Below are 19,449 nucleotides of genomic sequence, written 5' to 3' on the forward strand. Positions count from 1 at the left end.
GCATCCTCCAGGCCAGAGGAGAGGTAACATCAAACTGCTAAGTGGGCTCACTCCGAAGTTCTTTGTGAATTTGACTCGATTTTCTAATTAATGGAATAACTTCACATACCTGCCCTACTTATGAAGTTCCATTTTCTTTCCTCCTCCTGTTCTGGGTGCTTCACATTTTTTGTCAGCCTAAGGGCCACGTAATTGAAATACTGTATATGTGTGTAGACTTGAATGATTTCCATACACTATCTTTTCTTGATTTTGACAACAAGGCTTGCTATTCTTGTGTGTGCAGAAGTAGCTGGCCATGTTCAAAGACCTAACAGTGTTTTCTGTTAATGACATGATTATTTATGGTTTTCACTTTCTCTGGTGTGCTCTTTATATCTGATTTTGAAGTTTCTTCTAGTTTGCCATATGTAAAAATTGTGACATGTATTACACGAAATTTTGTAAATGCTGGGCTACACTGCTCTGTAAGTTGTTTATATTTTATCTCATTCACAATGAGCCCATTTCAGCAAATTGCCATCATCAGGTGCTCTGTAAAGACATAGATAAGCAATGGTCTTAATATAATGGTTTTGCAACTATGATCTGAAAATTTATAATATATCATTAGGTGTTTTACCTTATACGTAACATCGTTGCTGTCATGTCCTGTCTGTTTTGGAATTATTACTTTCTCCCAGGTGTACAGTGGTGATGTATATCGAATATTACTTGTTTTCCATGTATGCTACTTTTCTCACAGCTTGGATTACAATGAGTCAGCGATGTTACATGTTTACATACTTACCATTATAAATAAGTGATGTGTGAAATTCAGTTGTTTATTTTTTTTTTTTCATGTAGGTTTGTTTCTAATTATGTTTTTGCCTAAAGTTAGTTTTAGTTTTATTTGACATCTTTATTTTACATTTTTAATTTTTTTATAATAATTGTTGTTGTCTATGATTTATGTTAGTGTTCTGTCTCTGTTTTATGCTACTCGTGTTGTTATTGCCGTTACTATGGATATGTGTTGTTTAGAATCACTGATATTATTATTTTACCTGGTTTACCAATTTATAATGTGAATCAAGTTTTCTATATACTTTTTGTGCTTTAGGTCGGTTTGTTTGTTCGGTAAATTTGTTGGGTTGCTGTATGCATATGAATATATCTCTATTTCCTCAAGGGTGTTCATCAATATCCCCTTTTGTTTAATATGAGGATTTCTAGTGCTTTGTTTATGGGTTTTGCATAGTGTTCACTGCTTGTAAATGCTGAAAAAATGTCGATGGGTGGTTTTCACTTTCTCTGGTGTGCTCTTTATATGTGATTTTGAAGTTTTTACCAGTTTGCCCTATGTAGAATTTGTGACATGTGTTACACGAAATTTTGTAAACGCTGGGATTGTTGTGTATGGGAATCTTCGAGCTGCCTTTGCGAATTTTGTGTTTAAGGCTGTGTGTGTTTTGAAATGCAAACGCGATGTCAGTTTTGTTGAATAATGCGTTGATTTTGTTCGAGATGTTTCCTACATAGGTCATGGTTATGTATTTTGTTTTTTCTTTTTTGTTGTGTGTATGTTTAATGTTACTTCTTTATGTATATTGTGCCTTTCAGGTTGTGTTTTATTGTGGTATAATTGTGTTACAATTTTGAGGTCATAATATATTAAGACCATCGCTTATCTATGTATTTACAGAGCACCTGACAATGGCAATTTGCCGAAATGGGTTCACTGTGAAAGAGATAAAATATAAACAACTTACATAGAAATGTAGCTGGCTATTATTAATAAATAATCATGTCATTAAAAGACATATTTTGCACTGCGGGCCCCAAAGAACAAAAGTGTTTTCTGTGTTTGCTCAGTCCACTACACCCAGCATTTTCTTAAACAGGCCAGAATACTGATGTTCTAGGAACCTACACATGGCAGTAGGTCCTCAGACAGCCCTTCGCCTGTCCCTCTGGCCTGCTAGGTCCCAAAGAGCTAAACTATAGCGGAACTGTGTACACTGCAGTCTCAAGTTACACTTTAATGCTTCTGAATCTCAGAGCCTTCAGTTAACTTAATAGTTTTTGTGCTGATCACATGCCAACAGAGCCCTCAAAACTCCTAACACTATCATCACTTGACAGCCAGTAAGCCTTTGTATTACTTGATAGGCAAATAAGCTTAGCCTAGAAAGTTGCAAGTGTTCACTCATGATATTGTCTGAAGTATGGGTTTGTGAGCAGCCCTACTAACAGGTATATGATGTTAATATGTCAATTGGACATGGGGATCTATCTTGTTTCCCTTTAAGATGTAATTAACAACACTTCCCTCTGTTCTTACAAGAGTCAACTTTTGTATCCTATTGAACATATATAAAAAGTAAAATTTCACTGCATGTGGCAGTAAAGTGTCTTTTTGTACAGTTTGCAAAAGTCATGTGAACATTTTGATATGTTAGCTATTGATTATATGAGCTTCTTTTTTTGATAACATTTCAGCTGCAAATATTTCGACCCAGCATGTTTGGAAACACGCTGCAAGAAGTTATGGCATTGCAAAAAGACAGATTTCCTCATAGAAAACTTCCATGGGTTCAGACAACACTTTCTGAAGAAGTCCTCAAACTTCAAGGTGCCCAAACTGAAGGAATATTCAGGTATGTGGGATATGTTTTACATGGCATAAAATATGCTGATATTGTAAAAAGACTGTGACAATCTGTAATGAAATACAAGGGGCTGTTTTTATTCTCAAGTTTATAAAGTAGAGAAAAATCATTGAAATAATGAAGTAATATGATATTGTCCATATCCTCACAATCACTGTTGCACTTCGATGACTTGAAGAATATTACAACTAATATGGCAGCAGCTATAGGAAGAGCTCACAAATTGCATTAAAGACACCAGCAGCAGTGTTAGTCTCATAAGGAAATTACTTTGAAAGTGATATCAGTGACATGCAGTCATAAGATATGTTTCACATCTCTTTTGACAAATTTATGAAGTTATTCTTCAAACCTTATGGTCTGTCCATTTACATGTTTTTCTGACTGCATGTAAAATACCAGTGTCAGACATAAGATGAATTCAATACAAATTTTAATCAGACATTGTTGTTTCAGTCCTTTTCCAAATCTAAGGCAAACATAAATATATCATTTTCAGAAAATACAAGTCAAATTCCTTTCTGAATGTTGACGACGTCTCTAATAGGGTTATTTGAAACTCCTTTTTTAAATTCTTTCTGTGTTTGTACTTGCTAAATTATTGTACAAGTGATAAAGACACTGTGGGTGTTTGTTGTGCAATAGATTAAATTCATGGAAGTAGATTTCCAATCATGTTGGGGGATCTAGTCTGTGCGATTAGTGGTCGCACGAAAAGTGAATTAATTTATTAAGTAAATCCTACTGACAATAAGAGTCAAACACTTAAGTCACCTGTTCCATCACAGCTTGACATTTATTTTTGGCCTTGATATTGTAAGGCTATGTGCGCACCAGTGTGTTAAAATCATGCTTATTGTTAAGCATTCAATGACCTGGCTCTGAGCAAATGGGACAACACTTTCTCTACAAGATTGAGTTTGTGTCACCAATCAAGCAGACTGGAAGAAAGTACAGACTGAGCAAATTAAGAGAACTGCTGCTATAGTATTAAAAGTTAACACTTTGTGCAATCTATGGCTTGGAATGACACCCAGAGTGTTGCTCTTCCAGCAGCTTCCCATATGAGTTATGTTTCATTGTTGAAGAGACTCAGTCACAAAAACTGACATTCATCAACACAGTACTGCAAGAACTGTGTACAGAAGTGCCCATATGTTGCATAACTGACTAGACTCCACCATTTATCTCCTGAGAATGGTATGACTTTAGTAGTTACTGATAATGAAGAATATTCAAATGATGATTAGATACGCACTAAATGAAGACACTGTGAATCCGACTGTGTTGATTCTGATTGGATTCATAAATTTCCAAATCTTCTTCAGTTCCAGGGGCACAAGCACGTATTTTGTCCAACATTCAGGTCTGTTCATGGTACATACACGTATTTTACACAGTATTTAATTGACTGAATCATGTTTTGTGTTGGAAAATAATCAGGATGAGTAGATTGGTAGTATGGTATGGTGTCTGGGGACAAACAGGTGATTAAAGTAATTAACAGAAGTCAAATTAATCTCATGCATTTTTTTTTATTCTGCATACCATTGTACACAAATTCACAGACATTGCGTGTGTGTGCCTACTGACGTCAGACATTCTCACAATAACAACAGAGGATAACATGCCTCCTTCCCTCTGAAGTTAGTCTTTACAACTGCAGCCAGTAGTGTCTACTGCTGTATCAACCCATTCTGAAATGTGAATCTTTGTGCAGTCCTACACGCACCTCCGTAGTGCATTATTCATGTAGAATGATATAGGCTTTTACAACTGTAATCTCTAAGAAAACTGAGCAACTAAGGTGACTCATTTAGAAGTACTTACCAGACTACATCCGGTATTCTAGGAAAACTATTGTGTAGTTTTCATCCTGACAAATTAAACTAATTCATAAAAGATTACAAATCAACTAAACAGTTACCTGCAGCAGTTATTTTAAATATATTCTGATGCAATAATTTAATTAGTAAAATTGTGCACATCAATAGGAAGTTTAAAAGTAAAATGCTGTTCATAAGTTAATGGAACTGATCAGTACAACAAATCACATGAACTACTCGACTATTGGATTATAACATTCATTGGTTTTGCCATTTGAGAGGTCCCCAATTTAATAATTTCTTCAGTGATTCACAGGTGTCATGTCAGATAATTTTGTGAAAGCTGCTCAGTATTTTAATGAGACAGCTTCACTAGAAAAGCACAGATGCCTATGGGGGAGGCTTATAATGTCATCGTAGACAGATTTTAGAGGACATCGACATCCAGAGCCCCCCTGCTGGAGAAAGAAGACACTGTCTTCACATGACCAATGTGGAAAAGCATGGCTACAAGTTGTGGTCCAGTATGCACACACAGAGTGTTGATGCCAAATTTTAGTGTCCTAACTTTGATTCCTCATATGTGATGACTTGCTGGATTCATACGTCTGTGGGCATTGATGCCTTAGTACTTCTAGTGTTGGTTCCCATGCCTTGCTAAGTCTAAATCCCATGTGTGTTAACCAGGTTGCTTTTTTTAATGATGGAGTCCCAGCATGTGGAAGTGGACGAAATGATCTCCGTCTCTCTGTAGTTCATGCTGTAGCCCATGTCAAGACAGTGTTCAACAACATCAGTCTTTTCTTGGTGACCTAATCTGGTGTGATTTCTATGTTAATTGTGTCTATCTTTAACAGTGAAACTCACACTGACCTGTATCTATGGGCCACGAGCTGCCATCACCCATCTCAACACATTGGTATATTAGGGACTCTCGTTTATCTCAGATTGACAGAACTTATCAGCAGAGATTAGCCATATTTGTTCTGTGTTTTTCCAGAATGGGTACTCTGATAAGCAGATTCAAAATGCATGTCAACTAGTGTGGACTAAAACTCAAGAACAGCCAGAAACGATAGTCAGAAGAAGTGGAGAAGTCCACAAGGACATTTTTTCTACCTTATGTTGGTGGTGTGTCCTTTAAAATTGGCAGACGGTTCAAGAAACATCAAACAAAGTGTGTCTTCCGCCCTTCAGCATGAATACAAGCGATGCTGGGTTCTGTTAAAGACAACGTAGATCTAAGGAGACAAGGAGTATATAAAATCCCATGCCAGTGTGGAAAATCATACATTGACGAGAGGTGTTGCACTGTTAAAGATAGATTCAATGAACATAGATATCACACCAGGTTAGGTTAGCTGTAAAGTCTGCTGTTGCTGAACACTGTCTCGACACAGGACATAGCATGAAGTACAGAGAGACAAAGAGTCTTTTGTCTGCCTCCATGTACTGGTACAGCATCATAGAAGAAGCAGCTGACATATGTGTTACTAATGAGTTGATTAACAGAGACACAGGATTTCAATTTAGTGAGGCATGGGAACCAGCATTGCGGTGCTAAGGCATCGTCAGCTACAGATGAATGAATCCGTGGAGTCAGCACAGACAGGGAATCAAAGTCATGACATTATTCTTATTCTGGGTGCCATTTGTGACACGATTTGCAGCAATGCTTTTCCCATGTCACACATGCGAGGACCATGGCCTGTTTTCCTGACAGGGTTTCTGGATGTCGATGTCCACTATGATTAGTCTCTGACATAGCCTCACCCCTTGGCATTTGCAGTTTTCTAGCAATCCATCACATATATTGGTTATCCCACTGCAGCAACATGTCACTAAGCACCTGAAGACGATAAGCAGCTGTCTTGTTAACCCTTTGACTGCTGAAGGCGCACCATCTGCTTGGCGCGCTGGGGCGCTACGGCCTGCAGCTTATTTCGGCTAGCTGCTGCGCTAAGTGCCTGTCCCTCAGAGCTGCCAATGGGACCAGGCGGCCCGTGCTACCCAACCCGCCCTGTGCTGAATACTCCTGGACTGATTACGACTCACGCAGAGCCAGCGTGACTTTATGCCAACTTTGAGCTTGAGCTCTTGGGCAATAGTTTTTGTAAAGAAATCAAATTTGGCTATCTTGTACAGCTGTATGCGTTCTCTTAAGAATAATAATGAAAAGAATTTTACAAGCCAAATTGAGCCAGAAATTGTAGGTAAAATTGACCAAAGAAGAGGGTGCCCGAAAAAATTTTGAAGTTTGGTTTCTTGCATCTCCTAGACTAATGCTACAACAAACATGAAACTTGGCATGTACTAACCTAACAACACAAGGTTCTGAAATATAAAGTTTCATTTGACTTTCCAGTACTGAATGAATTAAGTGCAAAATTGAAGATTTTGTAAAAATGTAAAAATGCAGTATTTTTGTTCTGATTTTGTTAAAAAACTCTGTTCTATAAAACATTCCAAGCTGTACAATTGGAATGAAAGTTGGGCGTGAAAATCAGGCCTGAGAACAATGTAAACTTTGGATTTGCATATCTAGTAGAGTAAACTCATGATGAAAATGAAATTTAGAGTGCAATAGATTGATAGCACAAAGATCTGGAATAAAAATTTTTATTCCTCTACTATTTTCCAATAATCACAAATTAGTCGAAAAGATTTGGATTTTTATGAAAAGATGAAAGCAGGATATATTTGATACTTCTTTTACAAAGACCGTTTATTATTAATGCTTCAAAGCCAGTCTCATTCAAATAACCAATTTTAAGCTCCCCACCCTCCCCAAAACAGTGAGTTTAATTTCCATTATTGGCTAACAACAGAGGCAAAGTAGCTAGGAAAATTGCACTGAGAACAGAGTTTTAACTTTGGCGTGTTATTTGTTGTTGATCTTAAGGCATTTGAAATCAGTTATGGAAAACAGGTTTTGTACAAGTGGACCGAATGTGATGTATATTTGTACTACTAATGATAAAAAATACAGGGTGATTCAAAAAGAATACCACAACTTTAAAAATGTGTATTTAATGAAAGAAACATAATATAACCTTCTGTTATACATCATTACAAAGAGTATTTAAAAAGGTTTTTTTCACTCAAAAACAAGTTCAGAGATGTTCAATATGGCCCCCTCCAGACACTTGAGCAATATCAACCCGATACTCCAACTCGTTCCACACTCTCTGTAGCATATCAGGCGTAACAGTTTGGATAGCTGCTGTTATTTCTTGTTTCAAATCATCAATGGTGGCTGGGAGAGGTGGCCGAAACACCATATCCTTAACATACCCCCATAAGAAAAAATCGCAGGGGGTAAGATCAGGGCTTCTTGGAGGCCAGTGATGAAGTGCTCTGTCACGGGCTGCCTGGCGGCCGATCCATCGCCTCGGGTAATTGACGTTCAGGTAGTTACGGACAGATAAGTGCCAATGTGGTGGCGCTCCATCCTGCTGAAATATGAATTGTTGTGCTTCTTGTTCGAGCTGAGGGAACAGCCAATTCTCTAACATCTCCAGATACTGTAGTCCAGTTACAGTAGCACCTTCGAAGAAAAAGGGACCAAAAACTTTATTGGGTGAAATGGCACAGAAAACGTTCACCTTAGGCGAGTCACGTTCATACTGAGTTGTTTCCCGCAGATTCTCAGTGCCCCATATACAGACATTGTGACGGTTGACTTTCCCGTTAGTGTGGAAAGTTGCTTCATCACTAAACACAATCTTTGAAACGAAAGATTCATCTGTTTCCATTTGAGCAAGGATAAAATCACAGAAATCGATTCTTTTAATCTTATCAGCTGCAGACAGTGCTTGAACCAATTTCAGATGATAAGGTTTCATAACTAACCTTTTTCGTAGGACTCTCCATACAGTTGATTGTGGAATTTGCAGCTCTCTGCTAGCTCTGCGAGTCGATTTTCCTGGGCTGCGAACAAATGCTTGCTGGATGCGTGCTACATTTTCATCACTCGTTCTCGGCCGTCCAGAACTTTTCCCTTTGCACAAACACCCATTCTCTGTAAACTGTTTATACCAACGTTTAATACACCACCTATCAGGAGGTTTAACACCATACTTCGTTCGAAATGCACGCTGAACAACTGTCGTCGATTCACTTCTGCTGTACTCAATAACACAAAATGCTTTCTGTTGAGCGGTCGCCATCTTAGCATCAACTGACGCTGACGCCTAGTCAACAGCGCCTCAAGCGAACAAATGTACAACTAAATGAAACTTTATAGCTCCCTTAATTCGCCGACAGATAGTGCTTAGCTCTGCCTTTTGTCGTTGCAGAGTTTTAAATTCCTAAAGTTGTGGTATTCTTTTTGAATCACCCTGTATAACTTGTATATGTTATGTGTTAATAATTTAAACGTATCGTACATAGACTAGTATATGGGTTTTGTTACACTGGTGCAATGTACTCGGCGTAATTACATTTGCCTCAGTACAGATATTCCGTCATCTCAATCACAAAGTCCATTCATTTGCCAGAAAACTGCTAAAGAGAAGTCGGCCATTGTTTGAATAATTTTACACCTGTTGCATCTATTTCCCATCCTTTTTTTTTTTTTTGATCAAGTGTCAATCAATTTTCTGAGATTTAGTTCCCAATGATCAGTAATGCTTCTTTGTATGATATGTCTCAAAGCAGGTTACAACAAATAATGGAATGTTGCAAGTTTTACATTGGTATCTAGTTTCCCGGCGCACTTTCTGTTTTGTGCAAATAACGCATCTGCGTGTTAGCATACTTTTCTCACAATAGCAGCTGGAAAATGTCTCCCTGTGAATTGCAGGGGATTCTCATCATCGTAGTGCCTTCCCCTACCAGCTTTTTTCTGTTCTGTAGCATATTTTTCTACAATATCCCTTTCAAGAGAAACTCTGCGAGTGCCATTTTTCACCCTGTTACTGACCAGTGGAGAGCATGAGCATTTAGAATGCACAAATCCAGAATGTGAAAAAAATATTTCTTGTACCATTTCACAGCCATATGCACTGATCCCACTGAGCTCAGTAACATGTCACAACAGTCAACTGCACCCATACTTGAATTTTAATCTACAATACATTGTAGTTTCTTTGTTTTTTTGCCAGTATTTGTGTCAGTCTTCTCCGTTTCAACCATTTGTGTTGCGTGACTTGTTGTCAACATGCAAACCTCTCTTATCACACCACTTGATAGCAAGTATCTTGTCAGTGGACTTAAACTCAGTTTCTCCTCATTTTAATTTCTTCTGCACTTTCGGCACGTTGTGCCTATTCGTACGAACAGTGCCACATGCGGCTGTTCCATGGTTGTAAAGCCAGAAGAACAGGTCCAGGCTGGAATACCAATTGCCGACATAAAGAATATGACCCTGTTCCAAATACGGTCCCATAAGCGTTGGGAATGCTTGGGTCAGTATCTAGTTGACATTTGTGTCGTGAACTTGAGTCATCAAGGTAATGGTTTAATGGCTGGAAATCGATTTCTTTCCAGTCAAATGTGTCTCTTAAGCTCGCTCTTTTCTGAACTGTTTCACTGTCACTTTCTGATTCCTCAGATTCAGAGGAACTGCTGACTGTAATTCTTGCTCTGCCCTCTGGTGTAAAGGGCTGAGGACCACAGCTTCAAAATTCTGTTGAAGATTCATTACTGCTAGCAACATCAGATAATTCACGCTCACTGTTGCTCCTAGTGAGCATTTCCAGGATCTCTTTATCTGTGCAACCACAGCTACGTGACATTTCTCCTGTAGAAAACAAGAAAACTGATGAAAATACGGGAAGTGAAGTCAAGTTCTGCAGAGAGGGAACACAGCAACAAATGTATATGCATTCTCAAACTATTCAGTCAGACCACTGAACAGCTACTGGAAGAACAGGGCAGAAAGACAGCTCTGCATGTTTGCACATCTGTCACGCTCAGGAAGCTGTGACTCGGCATGCCCAAACTCGTCCCTAGCGGTGAAAAGCCTGGTAGCATGGTATGCATCAACACATCCTTAGCGCGTAGGGAAAACCCAAGGCCCACGCTTAAACATAGGTGTGCCGGGGGAATGGCAAGGCATGACGAGGTAACACGTCCTCAGCACTCAAAGGATTAAAATATTGTGCAGCTTTCACATCATCATCTGACATGGCACCTGTAAGCCACTGATTCATCAGCTTTGTTTAAAAATAAATTAAATGAGGTTATTGAATCAACTGCATTATTTTTCTTGTCGAAAAACGTGCAAATGGGAGTTGGAGAAAATTTGTTTCCTGTATATAGCGTAGTACAAAATACCTAAGGTATGTGGGAGAAGTTTTTAGACAGTTCATAATTATCTACATCAATTAGAAGTCCACTGCAATCTAGCTGTTTGGTAAAAAGGAAATTATAATTGTTGCTATTGAGTATTGAATCAGCTGTTGAGTAAAAATTATAAAAATCATCTAAAAATGTTCAGCTTCCTGGGATGTTAACTTTAGGGCTGTACACATGACAGCACAAAAATTGGCTGGTGGAAATTGCAGCCAGAATTAGTCAGGTACAGCACTGATGTGAATTAAGTACAACCTGCCTTATTTTTCTGGTTACCTTGGGAACATACAGACGAAATAGTAGTTAAAAAGTTACAGGAAACTGAACTTGCCAGTATTCCAGATCTGTTCTAAACAACAACAAAACATCTTGTGCAAATAGAATATGCTGTTATTATCTGTAGACATTGTGCATGTTAACTTAAGAGGTGTAAGTTCTTAAATGGTCACTGTAGCTGAATAACCAATGTGCAGACGTAATATACATGTGTCTCATGTTCAAATATTTGTGATCTCTTTTTTTTAGGAGACACATTCTTCTTGTTCTACAATTTTTTGTGTATGAAGCCCTCCATTATACACTCCTGGAAATTGAAATAAGAACACCGTGAATTCATTGTCCCAGGAAGGGGAAACTTTATTGACACATTCCTGGGGTCAGATACATCACATGATCACACTGACAGAACCACAGGCACATAGACACAGGCAACAGAGCATGCACAATGTCGGCACTAGTACAGTGTATATCCACCTTTCGCAGCAATGCAGGCTGCTATTCTCCCATGGAGACGATCGTAGAGATGCTGGATGTAGTCCTGTGGAACGGCTTTACATGCCATTTCCACCTGGCGCCTCAGTTGGACCAGCGTTCGAGCTGGACGTGCAGACCGCATGAGACGACGCTTCATCCAGTCCCAAACATGCTCAATGGGGGACAGATCCGGAGATATTGCTGGCCAGGGTAGTTGACTTACACCTTCTAGAGCACGTTGGATGGCCCGGGATACATGCGGACGTGCATTGTCCTGTTGGAACAGCAAGTTCCCTTGCCGGTCTAGGAATGGTAGAACGATGGGTTCGATGACGGTTTGGATGTACCGTGCACTATTCAGTGTCCCCTCGACGATCACCAGTGGTGTACGGCCAGTGTAGGAGATCGCTCCCCACACCATGATGCCGGGTGTTGGCCCTGTGTGCCTCGGTCGTATGCAGTCCTGGTTGTGGCGCTCACCTGCACGGCGCCAAACACGCATACGACCATCATTGGCACCAAGGCAGAAGCGACTCTCATCGCTGAAGACGACACGTCTCCATTCGTCCCTCCATTCACGCCTGTCGCGACACCACTGGAGGCGGGCTGCACGATGTTGGGGCGTGAGCGGAAGACGGCCTAACAGTGTGCGGGACCGTAGCCCAGCTTCATGGAGACGGTTGCGAATGGTCCTCGCCGATACCCCAGGAGCAACAGTGTCCCTAATTTGCTGGGAAGTGGCGGTGAGGTCCCCTACGGCACTGCGTAGGATCCTACGGTCTTGGCGTGCATCCGTGCGTCGCTGCGGTACGGTCCCAGGTCGACGGGCACGTGCACCTTCCGCCGACCACTGGCGACAACATCGATGTACTGTGGAGACCTCACGCCCCACGTGTTGAGCAATTCGGCGGTACGTCCACCCGGCCTCCCGCATGCCCACTATACGCCCTCGCTCAAAGTCCATCAACTGCACATACGGTTCACGTCCACGCTGTCGCGGCGTGCTACCAGTGTTAAAGACTGCGATGGAGCTCCGTATGCCACGGCAAACTGGCTGACACTGACGGCGGCGGTGCACAAATGCTGCGCAGCTAGCGCCATTCGACGGCCAACACCGCGGTTCCTGGTGTGTCCGCTGTGCCGTGCGTGTGATCATTGCTTGTACAGCCCTCTCGCAGTGTCCGATGCAAGTATGGTGGGTCTGACACACCGGTGTCAATGTGTTCTTTTTTCCATTTCCAGGAGTGTATTATATGAAACACATTTCAATGACATGCAGCTAATTTCCTGCAGACAGTGTGATGGAATGTTGGCTATCAAAGAATTAAGGTCACTTGCAGTGGAGAATGACCTCTCTGGAGCCGAAAACTTGTAAATTTACTTCCTCTGTTTCACAAAATATGTGTAAATTATTGACACAGTTTCATTGATATTACATGGTAATAGACAGTCAGTCTGTCATGGCACCATTCATTCTACAATAGCTAATGACAGTACGCAAGCAAGGGCAAATACCTGCATCTCATTGCTTTCAGCTGAGTCCCAGTATTTGTGCACCATGCCTTATCTTGCAGATGAAGCGAATTTGATAGCATTGGAGGCTGGGGCACAGTATGGCATTTCTGAGCATAGTGTACAATGATGAACATTATCGAGATGCTGGAGAATCCAGTAAGCATGTGTGAACTGGACTTTGTCCTGTAACAAAAACTGTGTGGGATAATAAACTTGTCAACATGTCATGGCAAAATCCTTTACAAAAAATTGTGCAGTTGGAACATGCTACTGCAGGGACGTCGAACAGATGTGCAGAACTATAGACCTATATCTCTAACATCGATCAGTTGTAGAATTTTGGAACACGTATTATGTTTGAGTATAATGACTTTTCTGGAGACTAGAAATCTACTCTGTAGGAATCAGCATGGGTTTCAAAAAAGACGGTTGTGTGAAACCCAGCTCGCGCTATTCGTCCACGAGACTCAGAGGGCCATAGACACGGGTTCCCAGGTAGATGCTGTGTTTCTTGACTTCCGCAAGGCGTTCAATACAGTTCCCCACAGTCATTTAATGAACAAAGTAAGAGCATATGGACTATCAGACCAATTGTGTGATTGGATTGAAGAGTTCCTAGATAACAGAACGCAGCATGTCATTCTCAATGGAGAGAAGTCTTCCGAAGTAAGAGTGATTTCAGGTGTGCTGCAGGAGAGTGTCATAGGACCGTTGCTATTCACAATATACATAAATGACCTTGTGGATGACATCGGAAGTTCACTGAGGCTTTGCGCAGATGATGCTGTGGTGTATCGAGAGGTTGTAACAATGGAAAATTGTACTGAAATGCAAGAGGATCTGCAGCGAATTGACGTATAGTGCAGTGAATGGCAATTGAATCTCAATGTAGACAAGTGTAATGTGCTGCGAATACATAGAAAGATAGATCCCTTATCATTTAGCTACAAAATAGCAGGTCAGCAACTGGAAGCAGTTAATTCCATAAATTATCTGGGAGTACGCATTAGGAGTGATTTAAAATGGAATGATCATATAAAGTTGATCGTCGGTAAAGTAGATGCCAGACTGAGATTCATTGGAAGAATCCTAAGGAAATGCAATCCGAAAACAAAGGAAGTAGGATACAGTACGCTTGTTCGCCCACTGCTTGAATACTGCTCAGCAGTGTGGGATCCGTACCAGATAGGGTTGATAGAAGAGATAGAGAAGATCCAATGGAGAGCAGCGCGCTTCGTTACAGGATCATTTAGTAATTGTGAAAGCGTTACGGAGATGATAGATAAACTCCAGTGGAAGACTCTGCAGGAAAGACGCTCAGTAGCTCGGTACGGGCTTATGTTGAAGTTTCGAGAACATACCTTCACCGAGGAGTCAAGCAGTATATTGCTCCCTCCTACGTATATCTCGCGAAGAGACCATGAGGATAAAATCAGAGAGATTAGAGCCCACACAGAAGCATACCGACAATCCTTCTTTCCACAAACAACACAAGACTGGAATAGAAGGGATAATCGATAGAGGTACTCAGGGTACCCTCCGCCACACACCGTCAGGTGACTTGCGGATTATGGATGTAGATGTAGATTTCCTAGGTTGCTGGATATGGTTCGGCCCTGGCTTCTGGAGACCAGATTAATTAGTAGACTTGCAGCCATTAAGGAGAGTGTCTGTGATGGTCACTCACTGTATCTATTAGCACTTGCCAAGGGCATTGTCACTTATGACTGGTGGCACATGATATTTTCTGGCAAATCGGTATTGTCCTCAGTGAATGATGGTCCAGTACAAGTACAAGCACAAGCACAAGTACATGCAAGGTGCTTGTTTTGACCTCAAATACAGCCACGAGTCATCTCGCAGTCACTGTATGTCTGTGGCAGTCTGGGACTGGATGTGTTCCTGTGTACATGATGCCTTCCAGTACACCCATGTTACGAGTATATTATGGTCCCATCAGTGCAATAACTGTATCCTGAGGGAATAACCAGTTTCCAGCAAGACCAGTCTCCTATACATTTCAGTGGTGGTGCAGGAATGTTTTGTACAACAGATTGTTTCTCTTCTCAATTGTCCTCCTCCAGCATCAGACCTAAACTCTGTCAAAAACGTATGGACAGAGCCGAAATGCACTGTGCCTAAAAAATAACCTGACCACCTGCCAAGAACATGTTATACTCATTGGAATGTCACCCTAGCTTCCTGGGAGGAAGCGGCAGAAAATGAGAGATTTATTACCCACCTCATAGACACGCTTCCTCACAGACTGCAGACAGTCATTGAAGTTGAAGTTATTTGTACAGGATATTACGTGGTGAAGAAGCCACATGCTGTGCCCTTTTGAGAGGCGAAAATGTCTTACTAAAAATCATGAATTGTTTCATTCTATTAATTAAATGGTTTTTACAGTTAAACAAATTAGTGGAGTCCAGAATGAGATTTTCACTCTGCAGCGGAGTGTGCGCTGATATGAAACTTCCTGGCAGATTAAAACTGTGTGCCCGACCAAGACTCAAGCTCGGGACCTTTGCCTTTCGCGGGCAAGTGCTCTACCATGGTAGAAAGGCAAAGGTCCCGAGTTCGAGTCTCGGTCGGGCACACAGTTTTAATCTGCCAGGAAGTTTCATATCAGCACACACTCTGCTGCAGAGTGAAAATCTCATTCTGGAAACATCCCCCAGGCTGTGGCTAAGCCATGTCTGCTTAGTATCCTTTCTTTCAGGAGTGCTAGTTCTGCAAGGTTCGCAGGACTGCTAGTTCTGCAAGGTTCGCAGGAGAGCTTCTGTAAAGTTTGGAAGGTAGGAGACGAGATACTGGCACAAGTAAAGCTGTGAGTACCGGGCGTGAGTCGTGCTTCGGTAGCTCAGATGGTAGAGCACTTGCCCGCGAAAGGCAAAGGTCCTGAGTTCGAGTCTCGGTCGGGCACACAGTTTTAATCTGCCAGGAAGTTTCAAATTAGTGGAGTAATACAAAAGAACTGGACTAAGTCAGATACAAACTGAACCTTGTCTTCAGGCAGTTGCCTAGTAGACCATTAATTGTTACACTGAGCTACAAATTACAAATGTATTGTGCCACAACTTCCCAGATTTACTGCTCTTGACTCCTCATCACAAAATGAAGTTCTTTTACTTGGTTTGCAGTGCTACAAATGATACGTCGTAGTTTACTAGTGTATGGTTAGAGAGTGTGTCTTTATGCTAGTTGTCAAAAAGGTGTTAATCCTCCTACTAAACTCACAACTACAAGCATTCTTCACTTTTATGAGCAGATCTGTACACCCCGTCGTGTGATTGGCTTCTGTGTAACATGGCGGGTAATTCAAATTTCAGCCACGACCATTTTTTCTGCTGTCAGGTGTACATTCATGAATAAACCTCATTCACAACTGTGTGCTCTACTATAACAAAGTACAGTATTACAAGGATGAACATGTATCTCTGTATGTCCACACTTATTTCAAGCATTTCATGATAAAGAAGTGATAAATGTCTGTGTTGACTTGTTACAAAATACTGCTCTTAATGATGATGACCAGAGGTACTGACCCACATGCAAAATACTGGATAAGTAAACTTCAAAGTGATGATGTGACTCGGCTAACAGCATAGTGACAAAGTTAATTTGTTGTTATTTGTGATGTCACTAACAGTGCTCAATTTGTATTGTGCTTACAGAGTATGCATATTAATAGATACAATAATAGTTTAGGGAATAGTATGTTTTCATTTTATACCTAATGTCATTGATAAAATAATTTTAAGATGTTGCAAAATCCTGTGCAACGATTATCATCACTAGCTCTTTTAGCCTGTTTTAAGTTAGAATCATCAGGTATTCCATTATACAAATTGTCCATAATTCCAAATATTACACAGTTCTACATGTGTATGTTGTGCATTTTCTCCCTGCAAAATCTTGCTGTTTTTCCTCTTATACCACTGCATAGTTGAGTGGTTAAAGTAATTGCATATAGTTGTTCCCCACCATGTGGTATCACAAGTGGTAAAATAGAATCCCTTATCTCAGATTTGCAGTTTTTACATAACTATTCAAAACTAGTCCAGGGTTTTAAAGTTGCTACTGTCCCAAATTGAACCAAAAAAATAGAAGAAAATTTAGTAACTACTATTGGGGCCATTACGCTTCCATTGACTGTATTTTGTGGGCTACATTAACTCAACTTTGTGATCTGCCTTTTTACACATCTTTTTCTGCATCTTGGTTTGTTTGTAAATTTGTTTCAGTAATTGGTGTATAAGAGTCTGTAAATCAACTCCTCATTTATCATCATTGCTGCAAGTGCAACAGTTACTTGAAATATTGAGTATTTACCATCTTCACCATTTGATGCATATCGAAATCAATATGTGCAACAATCCTCAGCAGTCAAAACTTGTTTGCAGTGTTGGTCTTGTTATGCTCCATTACTGAGATAAGTAAGGGAAGTGGTCCAATGAGAAAATTGTGTCTGTAGCAGTTCTGTAACTTCCGTTAATAGTACTGATCACTTCTGCAACTCATTTTAAAGCTGTAGGTTCTCTTAACTTCTCAGGAATAATAATGGAACATAAAAACTGGAGAGCTCACTCCTGGAATAACTTTGTAAGAGTTAAATTCAGAATTATTTTATTCTTCACACCTGTGGTTACTTACCAACAATCATGATGCTAACAGCCATGGATAACTTGTGTTCCCACTGGTATTTACGTAGTGTCTCTAGTGTAGTAGCAGCCAAAGACTGAGAGTAAATGATTTGATAAGGAGGATTTGGTGTAGAGTATGCTGTTGATAAAGGTGAAGGACTGAGAAAACTAGATGTGATTTAATCACCAGTGTTAGCAGTGTAGTATTAAGTGAATCGTAGCTCTGTGCAGGGAAGACTTACTGTTAAGAGGATTACAGCTTGAAGTTACAAAAAGGAAAGGCAGAAAATCCACATTGTCATTGTGATACTTCACTCATCTGGCCCTTACTAATGAAGACTGCACAAAATAACGGGATATACATGCATAATGGTTCATTGTGCCAGCAGCAAAATCAGATATAAACACATGATTGACTATTTTGTTATTTTCAGCAGGGAAATTATACATTGATCTTTGTATAAAATGTTATACGCTAAGTAACTGGTACTAATTCTAGGAATGTGTCTGAACAAAGAGGTAATTGTTAAGCAAATGTAGAAATTAACAGCGTGTGTGTGTGTGTGTGTGTGTGTGTGTGTGTGTGTGTGTGTGTGTGTGTGTGTGTGTGTTTTGAGAGAGAGAGAGAGAGAGAGAGAGAGAGAGAGATGCTAGAAACATGAAAGTCGTTTGTAGTCTGCTTAGTAATGTTGGTGTTTATAAATTTATTAGAAAGTGATAATTTGATTTTTCTTTTATGCAGGGTATCAGCAGATGTAGATGAAGTGAATTCATTGAAAAGTCGAATAGATCGCTGGGATTTACCTTCAGCGGAAATGACAGATGGCCATGCACCAGCCTCCCTTTTAAAGCTGTGGTATCGCGAGCTGTATGAACCTCTAATACCTGACAACATGTATACAGAATGTGTGAATCATCATGCTGATCCAGAAAAGGCTGTGGCAATTGTGCATAAACTCCCAGAACTTAACAAACTTGTTCTGTGCTACCTCATACGCTTCCTCCAGGTAATTAAAGTGTGTTCTTGACCATTGACTATAACTTATGAAATTAATTTTTGTTGCTGAGCCCTCATTTAGTGTTTGTAACATTTTCAGTATTAAGTGACTTGACTTTATGAGTGAATGTAATATTACATTGCTCATATTTGTTTGTATTACTATAAAATACATTAATTCCCAGAGTTTCTGTAAAGATATTCTTAAATGGAGCAGCAGCAGTTGCCCAACAATAATTTCTTAAAGCCTCTTATCATTGCATTACCCACAAAACACTAAAAAACTCAGGCACATTACTCAATCCATGTGTACCCATATATCCAAGTCCTCGCTGTACTAATGTTAAACTCTTCAAGTCATCGTAGAGGTCATTTTTGATCATAGTGTTACATTTATGCTTGATACATTTTTTGAGAAAAGAATAACTTTTGTAACAGCAGTAAAGGAAATTTATGAATATATACGAGGTTCATTCAAGTTCTAAGGCCTCCGATTTTTTTTCTCCGGACTGGAAAGAGATAGAAACATGCGCATTGTTTTAAAATGAGGCCGCGTTCATTGTCAATACGTCCCAGAGATGGCAGCATCGTACGGCAGATGGAATTTTACTGCCAGCGGCGAGAGTGAGAACTGTTTTAAATACTTAAAATGGCGACGTTTTCCTTACTTGAACAGCATGCAATCATTCGTTTTCTGAATTTGCGTGGTGTGAAACGAATTGAAATTCATCGACAGTTGAAGGAGACATGTGGTGATGGAGTTG

At 40.2% G+C, this 19,449-nt stretch overlaps 1 protein-coding gene across 1 annotated transcript in view; it reads left to right on the forward strand.

Moving 5' to 3' along the window:
* The window catches only part of LOC124555083 (filaggrin), a 359,850-nt gene that overhangs the window by 319,221 nt on the left and 21,180 nt on the right, over window positions 1-19,449 (forward strand). The window contains exons 16-17 of the mRNA XM_047128876.1: window positions 2,482-2,639; window positions 18,431-18,695. Coding sequence (XP_046984832.1) covers window positions 2,482-2,639; window positions 18,431-18,695 — 423 coding nt within the window. The remainder of the gene's footprint in view (window positions 1-2,481; window positions 2,640-18,430; window positions 18,696-19,449) is intronic.

This window comes from Schistocerca americana, chromosome X (genome assembly GCF_021461395.2).
Source record: "Schistocerca americana isolate TAMUIC-IGC-003095 chromosome X, iqSchAmer2.1, whole genome shotgun sequence".
NCBI classification, from domain to species: domain Eukaryota; kingdom Metazoa; phylum Arthropoda; class Insecta; order Orthoptera; family Acrididae; genus Schistocerca; species Schistocerca americana.